Source organism: Apostichopus japonicus, chromosome 22 (genome assembly GCF_037975245.1).
Source record: "Apostichopus japonicus isolate 1M-3 chromosome 22, ASM3797524v1, whole genome shotgun sequence".
In the NCBI taxonomy this organism is placed as follows: Eukaryota; Metazoa; Echinodermata; class Holothuroidea; order Aspidochirotida; family Stichopodidae; genus Apostichopus; species Apostichopus japonicus.
In genome coordinates, this window is record NC_092582.1 from 19,759,553 (window position 1) to 19,779,096 (window position 19,544).

At 38.8% G+C, this 19,544-nt stretch overlaps 1 protein-coding gene across 5 annotated transcripts; it reads right to left on the minus strand.

The window, feature by feature from the left end:
- Nucleotides 1-485: 485 nt before the first annotated feature.
- LOC139963970 (uncharacterized) lies at nt 486-19,465 on the minus strand. Of its 5 annotated transcripts, none has more exons than XM_071965237.1 (8): nt 14,093-19,465; nt 12,931-13,145; nt 6,127-7,478; nt 3,401-3,473; nt 2,949-3,121; nt 1,964-2,108; nt 1,518-1,592; nt 493-906 (listed from the first exon to the last, which is right to left on the minus strand). In XM_071965237.1, the coding sequence occupies exons 4-8, from the start codon at nt 3,462-3,464 to the stop codon at nt 734-736; spliced, it is 630 nt and encodes a 209-aa protein (XP_071821338.1). In that variant the 5' UTR covers nt 3,465-3,473; nt 6,127-7,478; nt 12,931-13,145; nt 14,093-19,465; the 3' UTR covers nt 493-733. The 5 variants fall into 5 exon arrangements, 4 of the variants coding, with proteins under 4 accessions (XP_071821338.1, XP_071821336.1, XP_071821337.1 ...); XM_071965235.1 differs by having other exon boundaries at nt 13,655-19,465; XM_071965236.1 differs by having other exon boundaries at nt 13,499-19,465.
- Nucleotides 19,466-19,544: the final 79 nt, after the last annotated feature.

A 19,544-nucleotide genomic window follows, 5' to 3' on the forward strand; every position in this document is an offset into this window, starting at 1 on the left:
GCTGTAGTATGCCTTATAAGTAATGAGATGACACTAGACAAGTGTCAGTATATTTGATATTGAACATTTATTCACCAACAAATCTAAAGGTGCACTTGCACTAAAAGCTTGTATCATCCAGAAAAGTGAATATACTATTTCCACACAATTGGACACCTTCCATCCAACTTAAAATATCTCATGGGTACAACCATGTTTATACTGTTATCAGTCAATTTTATCGATTTGCCTCCCATGTTTTAAGGGGATTTCCTCCAATCCATACAAGCATTTTATACGTTATCTGCGCTGAAAGTTCTGTTGAATGGTTTCAAACATCAAAATCAAGTTTAATCCCACCGTACCCCTATAATTCCATTTCTGTAACTTTACTACAACTGTATATAGTACTACTGAAGGTAATGAAAGCAAAAACGTAAATGCTATGGTACCAATAGCCTTTCCTCTGGCTTATCATACTTTGTAAATATAGATATATATATATATATATATATATATATATATATATATATATATAATAAATAATAATAAAAATAATAATACCGTCTCTGAGGTTTCCTGTTTAGTAAAAAAACAAAATTCCTTCAGGCCAGTTAAAAAAAGAGGCGATTAAATCTCATATAACTTTGATTTCGGAGCTGTATCTACTCATATTTATGGCAAGAAGGCAATGAGGCAACTGGAAGGCAATGAGGCAAGAAGAATAAAAACGATAAAATTACGATTAATAAAGTTACGATTTAACTATACATTTAATGCTCCCTCGGGCAATCCAAATCCTACGTAGCTGGGCTGTCCCATAGCATTGTGGCTTCTTAAACACAATTCCTTCTGGAAGCCCATCCATTTGTAAATTAAAAAGTGTTTTGTATGGCAGTTTCTTGCCAGGCTGCCCAACTGCTTCAGCTGCAAATGGAAGAGAGGTCACGATTAATATAACTTATGGAGTACAGTAGGGTTGAGCGATATTTTGTCATAAGAACTCATATCACAATATGATAAAAAGTGCTGGATATCCATTTATCACTACATCTGAAGAAAAAAAAATTGTCAGAAATAAATATTTTGCTCAATAAGACATAGGATGTTGTTACCATTTGTATTTGTTTGATTTGCATACTTTACTGATATAGATAAACCATTCTAATATTTCATGTTCAACTGACTGATATAGATAAACCATTCTAATATTTCATGTTCAACTGACAGACTGGTAGTGAGTGTTTGCAAGTCAGCAGAACATGTGGTCAAGTTTAGTGTTAGTGCTACTGAATGTGTAGACAAAGGTGGTATATAATGGAGTATCTAATAATTTAAGTATTATTTCAATGTGTGATAGAATTTGGAATTTTGATAAACTGAAGTGTCCCGTGCCCATAAATGAACTGCATATGGTCATACTTTTGCATACAGTGTGGCCAATGCAGAAGTTTGGTGTCTCAGAGCTCCCATGCCTTTCAATGGCACAATTGTGTCACCACTTACTCTGGCAAATAGTTTCAGTAAGTTCAACTAACCATATTTGCTATTAAAGAGCTGCCGTATGTCATGGACAGTAATTGAAGTCTTTGCTGTTACCCGAGCATCCAATCCTGCCAAAACAATGATAGAAAGTAGGTGTCATTCATTGCTACAATAGGCGACACAAATAGAGAAAAGGTGGGGTGTTGCATGCATAAAAAATATGGTCAATTGGTTTGCTGCATCAACCATACTTATGTTTTTATTATGCCTATAGTAATAGACAGAACATTTCATATTTTCTGTTACATCAGCTGTGTTAACCTATGAAGATTTCTTAAATCTGTATTCCTGAACCCTGTAATCCAAAGATTATTGAACGCAGATGTTTAATGAGTCGATTCGTGTATTTTGCTGTGATCTGTTAATTGATTTGTTCTTCCTGTGCAATTGAAGGTACTAAGCTCACTGTTTATTGAATATACAGAAGTCAGACATTTACCTTTGCAGAACCCTTCGACGACAGCCTCATATTCATTTTCAATGAATATGTTGCCACTCTGTGTGCCTCCATATCTAGGGTCTCCACCTTGCGGAACCAAAACAAAATAATCTGAAGTAGGTTGCAAGGACCGCATCTCATCCATCTGTAAAAAGACATACCAAACATCACCATGAAACATGGTGGTACAGCATATCCTGGCATGGTTTGAAAAGAAAATGTATCGAACTAAGAAAGGTGTGTTGAGGCTTTTAAAAGGCTTTCATAAATTGGTACTTACAGATTTGACAGTGTGAATGTCATTTTTAACATACACACACAATACTGACTTCCATGTTCAAAAGCCTTAAAGAGATGACAAGATCAACAGTGCATTTTGGTAAACGGCTTTGACAGCTCAACTAACACCTTTATAATATTCATAACTTTGAGGTTCTTATAGCAAGTGATAAATAACAACTATAATATCTGTCTTGACTTCCTTTCTCTCCCTTTTTACTCTATCAACTATTCGTATTGAACACTGTGCGCTCATCCATACCTCTGTCCATTATATACAATGTGCCACCATAGCTGCTTAATAAATATTCTGCTTGTTAAGAAACTTTGCTACAGATCCTTAAGTGTTAGGACACCATGTCTGAGCATTGTCCATAACTGTACAGAGAACAAATTTATCTTCCAGCAAGATTAACCAATTAATAAATGAGGTTTTCACTGAAAATAAGTCAACTGTCAGATACCTCCACAAGAGTGTCATGAAGGACTTTGTGGTTTTCATACTGCTGGGTAATTGTAACATTGCCTTGTGTGAGGAATTGTGTGTACATGTTGCAAGTTTGAAGCAATGTTGTGCTTCTATCCAACTTATTTTGGGGTGAATATCAACTGTCCCTGGCTAAATGAAATATATGTACATGCTGCAGACTTGTTGGTGTGATCTTTAAATTATTCAAACTATGCATTGTTATCTTCACAGACTTACAACTTTTAGCATCTTCTTCACACACTTGTTCCATTTCCCTTGTCTCTGTTTGTGTGACAAAGTGTTTTTCTGGGCTGCTCTCCTCCTAAATTCTCTTCTGCGTTCTGTTGTCAGTGCAGCCCAGCGAATGCCATACAAAACAAATTTCTGCTTGCTGGTTAGCAGCCTGACACCTTGATATGAGGAGATAAAAAGTTGAGAGCAATAATAACAACAATCATAGAAATACACAAACCCATCGCCTTTGTCACATACCACCTCTATCAAGATTTCATTGAAATGTCACTTTAGTTATATAGAGTTCATTGTGCAATATTGACCATCATTGCCATCACACCGGATTGCACTAAGTAAAATCAAATTAACAGCAACAAACGATGGCTCAGTAGGAACATACTTTATATTGGAATGCACTGCAGATGCACAATTGAAGTAGTAGACATGTACAATACCTTCTTCAGAATTGAGTTCCTTGCAGAACAAGTTGTAACCGGTTGTTCTACTTGTTTGATTCATCTTGTTTTCCTGTGTGTTAATGCAAAATAAATAAATAAATAATTGACTTACACAGTAAAAGTATATTGAAAATATTACTAAACACGAAACCGTCCAGTGGGCTGACAGATTTGAAAACTCAGTCAGACTGCCAATAGTACTGTAGGTCCTAATATATATATATATATATATATATATATATATATATATATATATATATATATATATATATATATATATATATATATATATATACATATATATATATATATATATATATATATATATATATATATATATATATATATATATATATGCATATATTTATATTAGGACCTCCTATTGGCAGTCTATATATATATGAGACTTTAAACTATCCATATTACATTGTTCAAATTCATTTCGCGGATGGTCTGTCTCCCAATTAAAAGCTACTATATATATAGATATATAGATAAATTGAGAGATTGAGAGATTGAGAGATTGAGAGATTGAGAGATAGATATAGAGAGATATAGATAGATATAGATATATATATATATATATATATATATATATATATATATATATATATATATATATATATATATATATATATATATATATATATATATATATATATATATATATATATATATATGAAAATCGTAATGAGTTGGAAAATCAAGAACAGTGAATAAACTTTCAGCCTCCACCGGGATTCGAACCACGGGCCTTCCGCTCTGTACGCGGACACCCTAACCACTAGGCTATGGACGCTGATTGTATGTCCAGAGGTTCGAAACCGGTAAGGAAGATCGTAATTCCACTGTAGGCGTACGTTTGTCACCTGTATCGAACAATACTAGTTCTGTTTTTGGTGACATATTTTGCCTTACTCTAGAGATCAAATCTGATGCTGACCAACTCGAAAATCATTTGTAATTCCTAAAGCCGGATCTCGAAAGAGATACTTTGAACATATATATATATATAGGGATGTGCCCAGGATTTCCTGAGTGCCGAGTATACCGGGGAAGGGGTCTAAGAGAAGCGGTGACATTTTTACATACGTGGTGCACTCCCGCTACAACTGCCAGCCAGACATTGACAAGGGCAAGTTGTATACAGAGCTAGTGTAGTGTGATACTGCATGCTGCAGATTAAAGCCACACCTACAGTACTTCATATATCCGCACCTGTGTTTATGTGAATTTGACAAATGGGGGGAAACGAGGATACATGTGGCCCAATTAATTTTGAATATAATGTTAGGAATGTCTGGATTTTAGATGATAATAGTCCTGGGCGGGAGTCACAATTTTTTAGACAGTGCTGGGTGGTAAGTTTTAGTGCTAGGCCGCCTAGTGACGCTCAGTGTGGGCACATCCCTGTATCACAAAGTTCAATTGTTCACTTGCTGCTACAAGAGTGCTCAATACATAAGAGTAGAGCAAATATATGATAATAAAATATACCTATACGTTAATTTACAGCATTTATCGTATAGGTATAGCCTTCAAACTGTCAAATTTATCAACAACATAAATTAATTCCACGAATTATGACCTAGTATTTTTCTGGAATGCTTTGTCTCGCTATGAATGTATAGTTTTTTCCTAATTTGATGAAACTGTGAAGTTCTTTAATTTTTGGTCAGTCATTAACAAAGTCACTGCTGTACATTGAATTATATTGTGCAGTGTAGTATTGTACAAAATAATGTGAACAGAGATTTTCCTAGAATTCACAGTTCTGCAGTAATTCTGCAAAAAAAGAGGAACTTATTAGGACTTATTTTGGTCCAAATATTATTGAGAAATTCTAGGGATGCTCAAATTGTTCTTAGACTATTCGTTGCCACTTTAAAATAAAAAAAATGTGGGTGTGTCGCATAATGTCCTACGCCATATAACATGAAATAAAGCAGGTAATTATTTATTACCAATGCACCCCATGAGGCTACACTATAGCCTATGCCAATAGCTTACAAGTAGTTTAAATTGGTGACAGCAACCTAACCATTGTCTACACAGTTGGAAATAGGCTTAGTTTCAGCCACAGGCCCTAGCTATGAGCCAGAAAATCAGTCAATTGGCAACTTACTGGATCTGGTGTTTACAAAATTCTGTATCCTACATCTTATCTAATTTAGTGGAAGTTTTATCAGTTGAGGCAAAATCAATCATTTAGCCACCCTAACACTCTGTAACACTAACACTAGGAAGCATGGACACTTCGAAGTTCGGACACGTAAGCGTTGAAACACCACAAAACTATAACTCCTTTTATTGGCAAATATATGTAAGTACTTGCTTGCACACGGGTCATTTTGGACAGAAAATAACTGTAGCTTCGTAGTTTTTCAGGAAATTGGCTCTAGCTGTAGGTTATCATGTTTAAATCGTGTATTTCTTAGGGGTGTCCGAACTTCGAAGTGTTCCGGACTTCGCAATACTGACTATACACTAAGTAAAGTGATAGGCCTAGGCTAGGCCATAGTAGTAGTACTACTACTAGTGCTTAAATATTACCAAGAAGGCTATAGTGTACAGTAGAACTAATTTAGGCCTAGGCCTAGGGTCAATACAAAATGTTGCATTCTTTTATCAACAATTTTCAGTAGCCTGGCTTTGCATGTATGCCATGAAATTCTACGAATTTGGACCTAACTTAAGACATTAAGTGTATAACTCAAACATACCCCTGGATTCTTCGGTGAAACTAATTCGTTGAAATTAATTTGTTGCTTTTTTGCCAAATATTTCTCCTTTTTACTCAATTATTCGGCTGAATCTCATTTAAATGTTCCCGCTGTTTACAATGCATCGGCTATACCGTCGGCTGCATCGACTATGGTCGTTTCACAGTAGTTACAGCTTGTACGCATGACCACAGGTACGTCATATATTTGGTCCCTTCTCAGAAGGTAAAACTATATTTTCAATGCGGTTCATAGCGATGTTTCAGCATACCTTTTCTGTCGCATTACTGCGTTATTGTAATGGACGAACTTAGTGCTTATTGGTTAATGGAGCTGAATATGAAGCAAGTGCAACACACACAATAAGAGATAATATTTTGTCACGAACTTTGTTGAAAACTGCTAGAATATTTATAAGATGAATAAAATATGAGGGAGGTAGTGAAAGATAACATACTTGTTCCTAACATGTGTGCCATTGTGTAGTGTGTTGGTGCTTGGAACTTTAATCTTGAAGTAATTTTTTTTTTTTTTTTGCACGTTGACATTTATATGAACTTTTCATACCTCAGACAATTGTAACAGTTGAGGAAAATTGCCTAAGAGCCCAATTACTCTACAGGTCTTTTTCTGATAAGTTGGAGGTTGTCATGAAAGACATGTGAATGCTTATTTTACTCCTCTAGTTGGTAGTATGTAACATGAGCAAATACGTAAAGCTTATTATATATTGTAACAAGCTAGTAGTTTTGGTTTTTATTGTTACTGCTGCACAGGTAAAGACAGAAACTTGGTTCCAAGTTAGCAGTGTTAACAGCAAAGATAGAGTTGTAGTAGCAAATGGTAGAAAGACTACACACTAGAACTATACAAAGCTAAGAGGTTCTAGTTGATAGCAAGAGGTGAACATGTGAAGGTAAGACAGATTGCTAACTACTATATAGTACTATACAAAGGTACTATAGCTTACTGATGTTTAGAGGTCTAGCGATCAAAGTGGTAGTGGTATTAGAACTGTACAATGATTATTTATTGTTATTGATAGCAATAGGTGTAGAAATATTTTAAAATAGGAGTGCGGTCAGTATTGTACAAAGAAGTTGGTTTATTGATCGTCAGAAGTTTAGCTGTAAGGCAAGAATACTGTTTTTGGCATTTCGTCACCCAACCATGCGATATTGTCCTTTATGTGGGATGAATACGGCAGCATTAGTAGTTTCTTCAATGTCTCTTCTGTGGGTTTATATTCCACTGTGTCATGATCAGTTGAGCAGAGTAGTAGGAATGTTTCATCTTCCACAGTGTACCCAGTGATGTTTAGGTGGTCTCTAATGCAGACCTGTTGGTTTTACCTGTAAGGAGAAATGAATAGTTTATGAATAAATGATTTTAGTAAAGCATGGCTACATCGTACACTATTATTTCATGTTTGTGCAATTTTGAGGTAGAGAGGTGCACAGGAATGCATTGCTATAAGGAGCATTGATTTTGTTTTGATCTTCAGGCGCGGCGGAACGGAAAAATTATTGGGGGGCTAATGTGTGGAGACTATCTAAGCGGAGCGCCACCATCGGTTGGCGCGGAGCGTGCAAGAATTTTTTTTTTTTTTTTCAAACCCCAGATGGCCGGAAACGGCACTTCCCGAGTGTTTTATGCTGCGAATACCTGGCCCTAAAATATGGGTCTCAAGCCTGCAATTTCTCAGATTGCACGTAAAAGTCTGTAAAAACATTGTAATTTGTATATTCGATGGTGTTTTAAGAGAATAGCTATTACTCGTAGTGTACTCGCAAAGACGTTTTTGAGTGTAATAAGGGCAGTGGCGGAGCTAGGGGTATTAGTCAGGTGGCTTAGCAACAATTTTCAGGCTTAACGTTACCGGCCGGACAAAAGTACCAAATTTGGCATGGAGTTTCTTTTCGACCTATCTATCCATTTTATCCGTGGAACCCACTTTATCGGTTCCGATTTTTCAAGATGGCGGCCAAAATCCAAGATGGCCGCCAGAAAAAAAGGTTATGTCATATATCTGGCTGTAAAAATCGGAGATGAACAAATGAGGGGTCAATTCAGGTGTTTCCGGGGTCACTGAAACAGATGATGATCATGGCATGTTACTTGAGAAACCCACTTCCAAGATGGCGGCCAAAATCCAAGATGGCCGCCAGAAAAAAGGAAATATCATATATCTGGCTGTAAAAATCGGAGATGAACAAATGAGGGGTCAATTAAGGTGTTTCCAAGCTCACTGAAACAGATGATGGTCATGGTATGTTGCTTGGGCCACCCACTTCCAAGATGGCGTCCAAAATCCAAGATGACCGCCAGAAAAAAAAAGGAAATGTCATATATTTGGCTGTAAAAATCGGAGATGAACAAATGAGGGGTCAATTAAGGTGTTTCCGAGCTCACTGAAACAGATGATGGTCATGGTATGTTGCTTGAGCCACTCACTTCCAAGATGGCGGCCAGAATCCAAGATGGCCTCCTGGAAAAAAAGGAAATTTCATATATTCAATCCCCAGACCCCCTGTGCTCTTTTCTGATCGGGACCATCAAACCTTCCGTCCTCAAACATGTAAATGAAACCGGGCTAGCACCCTGACTATAGGTTATGGCTGGTATTCTAAATTGTGTCACTTTGGAGTTATACGAGTGTCATGTAAGACTGATTACATTGAGTCAACTATATAATATGGTAACTTGAGGGAAAACAGACCAGATGTGAATACCGACTCATTGAGAGATTTTGTACGTTTGTGCACCCTTCATAAACACAACGTCAATTGTACGAACAACACACGCTAAGTCAGGTCACTAGTCATCTGAGGTATTTAAATCGTTCTTTTCGAACCTGTACTCCAGGGCTTCTATTAGCGAGGATCTGCAGGAAAACTTGTTGTATAGACAACCCCCCCCCCCCCCCTTCATAAACACAACGTCAATTCTGCGACAACACACGCTAAGTCGGGTCACTAGTCATCTGAGGTCAACCAATAACACTAATAACCAAAACAACAATAATAACAACCAATAATGAAGGCGTGAAACCATCATTCCCACACCACCCGGACAAAGGGACACTCCAGCAAAAGGTGTTGCACAGTCCTGATGGCTTTACAGCCCACACTGGGACAAATCCCATAACCTAATCGCCACCTGACTAGGCGAAAATGGTTAGTGATGAGGACCCCATGTGCAATCCTCCTCGCGAAGTCCCGGAGACGGCTATCTAGTGACTTACAACACACAGAACATCACACATCTGGAGGGATGGCGGTTTGGCAAGCCGGGGGCCACGCTCAGCAGAACATCTGGCCCACCCTCCTCTTTGATTCTACAAAGTGAGTCACCAATCTGAGTATACACCCCCGAAGGGCGTGTCGCCTTTAGCCGGTTATTGGAAAAGGATCCGGGCCAGTAGTGGCGAAAAAAAAACACCCCAGAACCTAACAAAAAAGGCAAACGAGGGATTCTCAAACGCAACGAAAAAACCTTTCAAAAGGAGAAAGCGCAGTTAAGATGGCAGGTGGACCAAACCATGCCCACCCGCTCAAGGGGGTCTTTTACAGAACAGTCCTTTTGAGAAGGTTTGGTTTGCACTTTCCCCAAATGAAAAAAAAATGATCCTCTCCAATCGCACCAAGGCATAATCTGGTGCAGCGATCACCGTACCAGGATACCAAAGGAGAGGAACAATAAAACAATTGACAACTGTAACCTTCCCAGGGAGGGAGAGTCACCTCCGACTGAATGTGTCGAGCCTTGCCTCCACCTGATCAGCCTTCTCGGCCCAAGTGGTGGCCTCCGGGGCACCATGACCTAGCCAGATGCCGATTACCCTGATCATGACATCTGACCAAGTAGCATCGAACGGGAGGGATTGGCCACGCCAACCCCCTGAATGCAGCCCTTTGGTCTTGGACTTGTTAAGTCTGGCACCAGTAGCCTCTTGGAAGGTGGCCAAAACCTTCGATGAAGGCTTGAAGTAGACGAGGTCCGACACAATACAAGTGACGTCATCGGTGTATTGCACGCATTTAACTCTAGCCCAACCCGGTACATTGAAAGGTTGAAACCCCAAGCATCTGTCCAGCGAGGTACTGAGCGTTTCGCTGAAGAGAACATACAACAACGGGGAGAGGGGACAACCCTGACGGACTCCCCTTCGAACCGGGAATGGACCAGAAGTAAATCCGTTAACAGTGACCATGCTCGTGACGTCCTTATATAGTAACGAGACCTAACGAATAAACACTGAGTTCAATCCGAAGGACTCGCACAACGCAAGTCTGGAAAGGACCTACAATATCCGGCATCACATCCGCTAAGCGATTTCTTAATGCTTTGGCCAGAATTTTGTAGTCCAGATTTAACAGCGTTATTGTACGCCTATTAGGGTCCAAAGGGTCTCCCACTTTGGGAGGAGAACAATATTTCCAGCCCTCTGTGTTTGGCTCATGTAATTCAACTGGAAAGCGGTAGCGAACACGTCTTTAAAGTCCCCACGAGAACCTCCCAGAAGGTCCTATAGAACTCAGCAGGGAGGCCATCGGGACCGGGGACTTTCCCTTCTTCATCGCTGCTACCGCTGTCCAGAGCTCACCAACGGAGAGATTCGAACCCAAGCTATCGTTTTACTATGGGGGGGGGGGGGGGCCTTGTCTATACCAGACAACAAGTCTTCCTGGAGATCCTCGCTAACAGGTTCGAAAAGAACGACTTAAATACCTCAGATGACTAGTGACCTGCTTAGCGTGTGTTGTTCCCACAATTGACGTTGTGTTTATGAAGGGTGCACAATCGTACAAAATCTCTCAATGAGTCGATATTCACATCTGGTCGGTTTTCCCTAAGGTTACCATATTATATAGTTGACTCAATGTAATCAGTCTTACATGACACTCGTATAACTCCCATATAATAACAGGTTTGCGACAGTGTCTATCCAAGGTCAATCACACCTCAAAGTTCCCCAATAAGTCCTAAGTGGCTTCCTGAACCAAAGTGACACAATTAGAATACCAGCCATAACATATAGTCAGGGTGCTAGCCCGGTTTTATTTACACGTTTGAGGACGGAAGGTTTGATGGTCCCGATCAGAAAAGGGCACGGGGGTTTGGGAATGAATATAGGCTATATGAAATTTCCTTTTTTTCCAGGGGGCCATCTTGGATTTTGGCCGCCATCTTGGAAGTGGGTTACTCAAGCAACATGCCATGGTCATCATCTGTTTCAGTGACCCCGGAAACACCTGAATTGACCCCTCATTTGTTCATCTCCGATTTTTACAGCCAGATATATGGCATAACCTTTTTTTTCTGGCGGCCATCTTGGATTTTGGCCGCCATCTTGAAAAATCGGAACCGATAAAGTGGGTTCCACGGATAAAATGGATAGATAGGTCGAAAAGAAACTCCATGCCAAATTTGGTACTTTTGTCCGGCCGGTAACGTTAAAGTTGCTAAGCCACCTGACTATATTGGTCAGAGGGGGCAAGAATGGTCTGTAGGGGCGCTTTCGACACTATCTAAGCGGAGCGCCACCACAGGTTGGCGCGGAGCGTACAGAAAATTTTTGAGTAAAGTTACTCCCTAGATTGCAGAAAATGACCCTTTCCGGGCCTTGCTAATTTGCAGATAAACGGAGAACAAATAGGTGTCGTCGCCATTTTGTCGGAAAATTACACCAACAGAATATGACAAATGTCAATAGGTATATGAGAGCGCAATAAAATAGTCAATAATCGCGAATAAGTTAAAAGTAGTGAAAAGCTGAAAAGGGCGCCAGCAGTCCATTTGAGTCCGTCAGGAGGGGGGGGGGATCCGCCCCCTGACTGTATATATGGACGCTCCGCCACTAAGTAAGGGGATGTTGGAGAACTGGCTGAAATGAGGCAAGTCATTGGCCTAAGACGAAGTTGTGTTACGCTTACCGGTACTCACACTAACTGCTTCCACTTTTCACGGGGCGTGAAGACGCGGTTGGGGTGACAATGTGGTCTATAGCCAGGAGACGGGCCGAGGGACCAGCGTCCCCCAGCAATTACTAAAACTATTACACCTATATAGTATACGTGTGCATCGGACAGATCGACAAGTATATGCATTGAAAAATGGGCAGATGCACGTTTCGGAGCCTTGGTAAATATTGGGGGGCTTATCATGCATTTGCCCCCTCAACTTTTTCACGCCCCCCGGTTCCGCCGCCACTGTTGATCTTTATTGTTTACATAATTATTTATGCAGTGCCTTATGCTAGAGTTAAACCTTTAATATGGTGAAATTATTGGGACTATATTCAAACAATGGCCTTTTATGACACCTAAATGATCTTTAGAATGCAAGTTCTTAAACACAGACATCTAAATAGACAGTGTGTATGGACAGACAGGTAGACATACAAACAGAGAGAGTGGTAGTTGTCATGCACCATAACAGTTCACACTAGCATATTATCAAGCCTCAATTTGAAGTAAATTAATGGTCGTCCATTGGAGAACTTGTGTCTTGTTTGGTTGTCCAAAGGAGACATTTGTTGTTGAAGAGGACATTCTATGTTTTCACTTTGTTCAATAATTCATTCTGTTTTATTTTCAAGAAAATGAGTTGTCAGAAATACATGCAAGTTTCTGTTTGGTTGTCCATCACCTATCTGTAATATTTGAGGCGAATGGATGATCATCAAATGGAGCCCTGACTTAACTTGTGTGACCTAACAAGTATGAACACTGATGTCACAAAATTACTAGAATAAGTGTTCTACATGAATTGTAATTTGAAGGTTACAGTATTTGGACTCACTCTTATTTGAGTGTTTTGGGTGGTCGCCACAGATGGTTCTTGGTAGAAAGCAAAACTTTCATTAACATCAATGTGGCTTATTTCTACCCAATTTCCAAGCTTCGCTGGAGAGTCAGCAGCACTCCTCCATAGGACAACTTCAATGTCTTCGGTGTAGGAATGTTTCTCACATATGAGGGTTATGATATGGCCATCACCCGTTTTGGTTTTTCATCCTTTATGTACAATATGGAAAAGGAAAATGTCAGAAATGAATTATTTTGACTTCTTTTGATATGAGGTTATCTGAAATCTGACAGTCATTAATTGGTAATGGGGTATTATTGTTCGAGTGATCAACCAAAATTAGCATTTCAATCCCCCTTCATTAAATGTTTGAGCAATGATGGGGTCATCTTTCGGTAACAATATCTCAAGCGGCTACTGAAATCGATATGATTCTGATCACCGGTAACCACCTATTAGGGTAAGAACAAATGGACACAATCTCCTCATTAACAGTACAGACTAAAAGAATACAGCAATATAGTACGAGGCAACTATTACAAGTATGCCTACTAATACTTACTATTACTAGGAGAGGAAGTTATTTCCTCACTGTGTACAGTTTTGTCAATATTAAAACCTTGATATGATAAGAATCAAAACGACATGCTGAGGAGTTAAACATATTCCAACGAATCAACAATATCAATACGAACTAAATAGGACGAAGAATTCTAACCTGATTATCCAAATGTGGACGCAATACAACATTCAACGGGCCACAGTGAAATACTGTGTTCTGCACTTTCACTGTGCGCTATGTGTTATATCAATGCATGGAGGTAAAACAGATCAATGTCATTCGCTTGTTCATTCCACATGCACAGCTTCATAGCAGACGAAAGTACACACTGCATGTATCGGAATTTGCAAAACATTGGTCGAAGTTTGCAGACGGTAAGCTCCACCCACAAGCCACCAGTATAGAATGTGGAGTCCACGCTACATGCACTGTGTCAATAATTGCTACTGTTCAATGTTGCTGCGCTGCACTCTAACCCCTATTACACACATGGTATAACGTGTGATCAGTCGGCTACTGCCACTTACAGTAAATGGCCTAAAACTACACCAAGAATACAGCCTGGGCATGAAATTGAAATAATCTGGTACTTACGTCAACCTTCTTCTCTGTATTTCCAAGTAACAACACAACTAAACCGATATGCTTCCAAGTAACAAGACATATGCAAGAGTGAAATTTGCAACTCGATATGCCACAAGGATGCGTTCGTCACGTCAACAATGCCAGTACAATGCCAGTGGGTCGTATAGTAAACAATGCCAGAAACAATACAAATGCCAAAAAATTGCTTGTGTATTTGTTTATATTTTTCCCCTATTTTAATCAGACAATGAAAATGAGTAAATACACACGTTTACATTGTATAAGAATTAAGTATTCAGGCGCGTATCCAGGATTTTCTAACCCGGGGGGCGCGAATTACTATCTAAGCGGAGCGCCACCATCAGTTGGCGCGCAGCGTACAAGAAAATTTCTGGTTTTGATACCCCTCAGATCACCGGAAATGGCACTTCTCGGGCTTAAAAATGACGAACCAGATGTACACTTTTGCCTGAGAACCAAGTATTTCCCAAAAGTTTTTTTCCATGCATAACCTTTTTGAAGATTGTCACCAGTCACACATCATGTTCGACCTCATTGCATGTCCTATGGATCATTGCTTTTGTAGGTGATTCTACGTCACGGCCCACAATATCCGAAAGCCCCACTTTTGAAGGTTTTAAGCCCATTATTTGTTGAGAATTTGAAAATTCACATTTCTCGTGAATAAAATCACTTCAAAACATACCCACAATGTTGCACAAAATTCAATCTATGGACAACCAATATAGAAAAACCTCCTCCAACCCCTAACAGACAGGTCAAAATTGCACGAGTAGAGGAAAGTATGATGAAGAATGTTGGTGAGGAAATTTTCTAAAATTCCGACACAGTTATTTATTGGTGTAGAAATATTAAAACCTCTTATAATGACTATTATAAAACTTCGTTAAAGGAAATGAAAAATAGCAGATATTCCGATATCAGGTATATCGAAACCGAACACATACACACACATAGGCGTAGGTCCCGTAAGAGGCGGGGCTGCAGCCCCCCCCCCCCCCCCCGCAACCAAATTTTTCGGGCACCTACTGAAAGAAAGTAATTAAATTAAAGTTCTAAGCTTGGCCGACATTACTACTGTAAAAGAGAGTTTTGACATAAATGGATCTGTATGCTTTTTCTCCATCTACATAAGACATTTGGTTGTTTACATTAGCATCCGGCGGTATACTGTGCAACTTTCACGGACCGTGCGGTACACGATGCCATGCAATGTAATGACCGATGCTTGCTTATATGATATTGGCATCGATATGTTGAAAAAATTTGGCTTTTTTTTCGGGCAAGTCATTACAGCCCCCAAATCCAATTGGGCTCCTACGCCTTTGACTACACACATAGACAGTTTTTGAGGCTGTTCATCGTGGAACATGCATTTCAATGCTCACTGATATGATGTTATATCTGCTCTTTGCTTTACAAATTCGAACTGGCGTGTAGCGAGTAATTGCCAAGGGAGGGGCGAAGCCTGTAGGCAAACTATCTAAGCGAAGCGCCACCACGAGTTGGCGCGAAGCGTACAATAAAAATTTTTGCCGAAAATGCCTCCCAGATCGCTGGAAATGACACTTCCCAGGCCTTGTAAGTTGCATCTAAGCATTGTCTATTTTGAAATTACTAGCGATGTCATAAAGAAAATTTGCTCGGGGGGGGGGGTCGCCCCCTTCCCGAAATGCGTCATATTCCCCGACGACTCGGTCGAGTTCAAGACCAGCCACAGTTGGTTCCATATAGCACAATTGTTCAATTGTTTAAGGCGTCCATACGCACACACGCGTTATGATAGACCATATATAGTATTTATATAGATACATTAGTGAGAGAGGAAAAATGGAAACGACAAATATGGAGTTGTCGGTGTAAGGGGCAGGGTGAGGCGCACACCCCCTCCGTAATCCTTGATCTGTCACTGGCTACCCTGTGTATATAATAGGGATCAGCGCTTTAACTATGACTGTTCCTCTTTCTCTTCCCGAGGTCTTGGCTATCTTCTACTCCCTCCTTTTCTCCTTTTTCTCTCTTTTTTCTTTTTCTTTTCCCTTCCTTCCTCTCCTCCTTTTCTTTTTTCCCCCTCCTTTTCCCTTTTTTCTTCTCTTTTTTTTCTCTCCTCTTTTCCTTACCCGGGGGGCGCGCGCCCCCAACGCCCCCCCCTGGATACGCGCCTGGTATTAAACAACAACAAACGGACCAATATATTAAAATGTATATCAAGTAAAACTGTATCCAGACTTTAGTAGTAGTCTGTATGCAAATACATCAATGATTCATGATACTCGAAACAATCATGGCGTACGACAAACTCGAATGCCAGATATTATACAGAAAATAAAGTTTTATAATGAAGTAAACATAATGTAAACATTGAACAAAAGTTAATTTAAATTTATTGACATGTAAAATGTTATATAAATATGTTCTAAACACATTAGATTATATTAATTGCAATAGGTACCAATCCTACCCACATAAAAATGAACTTCTATTTCTCTGTCTCCGCATATTCATGAGATTTACAAAGTGAATATTAAAATGATAATTTCTTACGAAAAACTGCATGAACCATACTCAGAAACTGTCGTTCCCGATTCCACTTATATATCAATTATTGCGTTAAACAATGTAACCAAAGATGTCTTGTAGCAGAAAATAATGCTGACGAAACATTTACGTCACGTGATCATAATAAGACGTCTAGGACGCATAACTGACCATGACTCATGGTCAGTAATTAAAACACACTGTAAGGCAATCAAACAAACTTACTGTACCCTGGCCCAAAACTGCCTGAACACCACCAGTACAATGCTAATGTGGCTATTACTAAATGAAGGCCTAATATAGAATGCATTAGGCCTAGCCTAAACTTGTAGCATTCAGCAGCACAACAAAGTGTATACGTAATTATACAAAATACCTGATGGGCAATCAAACAAACTTATCATGACTCTTGCTCTGAAAAACTACCTGAACAACAGAACAATCCTTAAATTGATATTACTAAAACCATGGAGCTATAAACAGACGAAGTCCTAATATAAATTAAATGCACAACAATGTGTATGGAATTAGTGTGCAATACACGACCAGTACCAGCATCTCACAACAGTACAGTAAATTGGTCGTGAGGGTGACCATTTTCGTACATCTAACATGTAGCTGCCATGAGGCATAGCCAATCTGCTACAAACCAGACTTGGAGGCGGGGCTTGAGTCATAGCCAATCTGCTACACAAGACTTGGAGGCGGGGCTTAATCATAAAAAACAATGAAACAAACAAGTTTTGGAGCGTGTGCAAAAAGGCCTTATTTCAACTGTTTTTCAGAGTGATTTGGCCAAATTTGGACATAAATCGGTGAAAAAGTCATAGAATGAGATACAATTCTGGAATAAAAAATAGTAACTTTTGTTGGCCCATATGATATATGCTTGCTCTGGAAATTCCAGAGAAAAAGAACTTTGTATGAAGACGCTGAAATTTTTTTAAGAGAAGAGAGAGTCCCACTTACTGTTACAATATCTCTATACATGTAATGTATTGAGATAACAACACGCAGGTATTACCTCTGCATAGGTACTACTGTTAATACATGGCCATTTACTAGCATTTTTCTGAATACAATAATAGTTGCTGTAGAATATAAACAATACATTAGCAGTCACTGTCCCATACTTTTCCAGTGATACAGTAGAAAGAGTGTTCGCGGCGTCTGTCTTGCCGATCCTAGTATATGCGGTTCCAGTATGGTACCATTTTGTACACGTTAAAGATAAGAGAAGAATAAGAAGTTTTCTTAAATTTTGTTCAAAAATTTTCAGGCTTAATTATGAAAATCTTGTACATAGAGTCAATGAATCTGCTAGGAATGAATTTATACGACTTGTCAAAAATATTCAAACTTCTAACGAACATCCTCTACACTCCAAGCTCAACTCTCTGTGCAATAAAACAAATTACAATTTGAGAAATCCAAATATTACGCCATCTTTTAGAATTATACTCTTTAAGAACTCGTTTATTTAAAGAGCAGCCATTTTTGTACAAAACGGCTCCTTAGACCCTTTATTGTAGCTTTTTGATAGTTTTAGAATTTTTACTCTTTAAGAAATCGTTTTATATATAGAACAGCCCCTTTTTGTAAACTGGTAAAGACAGCTTCTTAGATCCTTTGTTGTAGCTTCTTGATAATTTTGATAACTTTTGTAACGCTTTTTATGTTTTCACTATTAACTTAGTCTCATAAACTTATATATGTCTTAACCTGTATTTTGATGTTTTGTATATTTTTATATTTTTATCATATTTACAAATTTCTCTGTAAATTTATACTGGAATAAAGAAATGAAAAACAAAATGAAAAAATGAACATGGCATGACAGTTCGATTGAAGTTGCATAAAAAAGTTAAATCTATTTGTTGCCTGTTGCCTGTTACCATATAGGATTTAACATTACTCCTACAGTGCACAGCGTAACACTTTTAAAGCTAAAATACATTTACAAAAGATAGGTAAGGAACATATAGTTAATTCAATAAAGAACGAGAAGAGTAAAGAATATAAAACAATGTCCTTGATGACACTTCACCAAGAGGATGAACTTCCCGAAGCTAGTGCTAGTGACCATTCATCACCTTTGTAATGTATCTCTTTCGAGATCCGGCTTTAGGAATCACAAATGATTTCGAGTTGGTTAGCATCATGTTTGATCTCTATAGTAAGGCAAAATATGTCACCAAAGCAGATCTAGTATTGTTCGATACAGGTGACAAACGCCTACAGTAGAATTACGACCTAACTTACCGGTTTCGAACCTCTGGACATACAATCAGCGTCCATAGCCTAGTGGATAGGGTGTCCGCGTACAGAGCGGAAGGCCCGTGGTTCGAATCCCGGTGGAGGCTGAAAGTTTGTTCACTGTTCTTGATTTTCCAACTCATTACGATTTTCATTTATATATATTCATTTGCCTTTGTCGTTTACCTCCATTGCATTAACATAAAGTCTGTTCAAAGTATCTCTTTCGAGATCCGGCTTTAGGAATCACAAATGGTTTCGAGTTGGTTAGCATCATGTTTGATCTCTAGAGTAAGGCAAAATATGTCACCAAAACAGAACTAGTATTGTTCGATACAGGTGACAAACGCCTACAGTGGAATTACGACCTACCTTACCGGTTTCGAACCTCTGGACATACAATCAGCGTCCATAGCCTATTGGTTAGGGTGTCAGCGTACAGAGCGGAAGGCCCGTGGTTCGAATCCCGGTGGAGGCTGAAAGTTTGTTCACTGTTCTTGATTTTCCAACTCATTACGATTTTCATATATATATATATATATATATATATATATATATATATATATATATATATATATATATATATATATATATATATATATATATATATATATATATATATATATATATATATATATATATATAT

Bases quoted from the DNA above. Each gene is read 5' to 3' on its own strand.
- LOC139963970 (XM_071965238.1), bottom strand. From the start codon at position 3,464: ATGAATCAAACAAGTAGAACAACCGGTTACAACTTGTTCTGCAAGGAA. The intron at 1,593-1,963 runs GTAAATGTCTGA...TTGTTTTGGCAG, and splicing joins CGTCGAAGGGTTCTGCAAAG to GATTGGATGCTCGGGTAACA. The intron at 907-1,517 runs GTTAGTTGAACT...TTCCATTTGCAG, and splicing joins GCTCTTTAATAGCAAATATG to CTGAAGCAGTTGGGCAGCCT.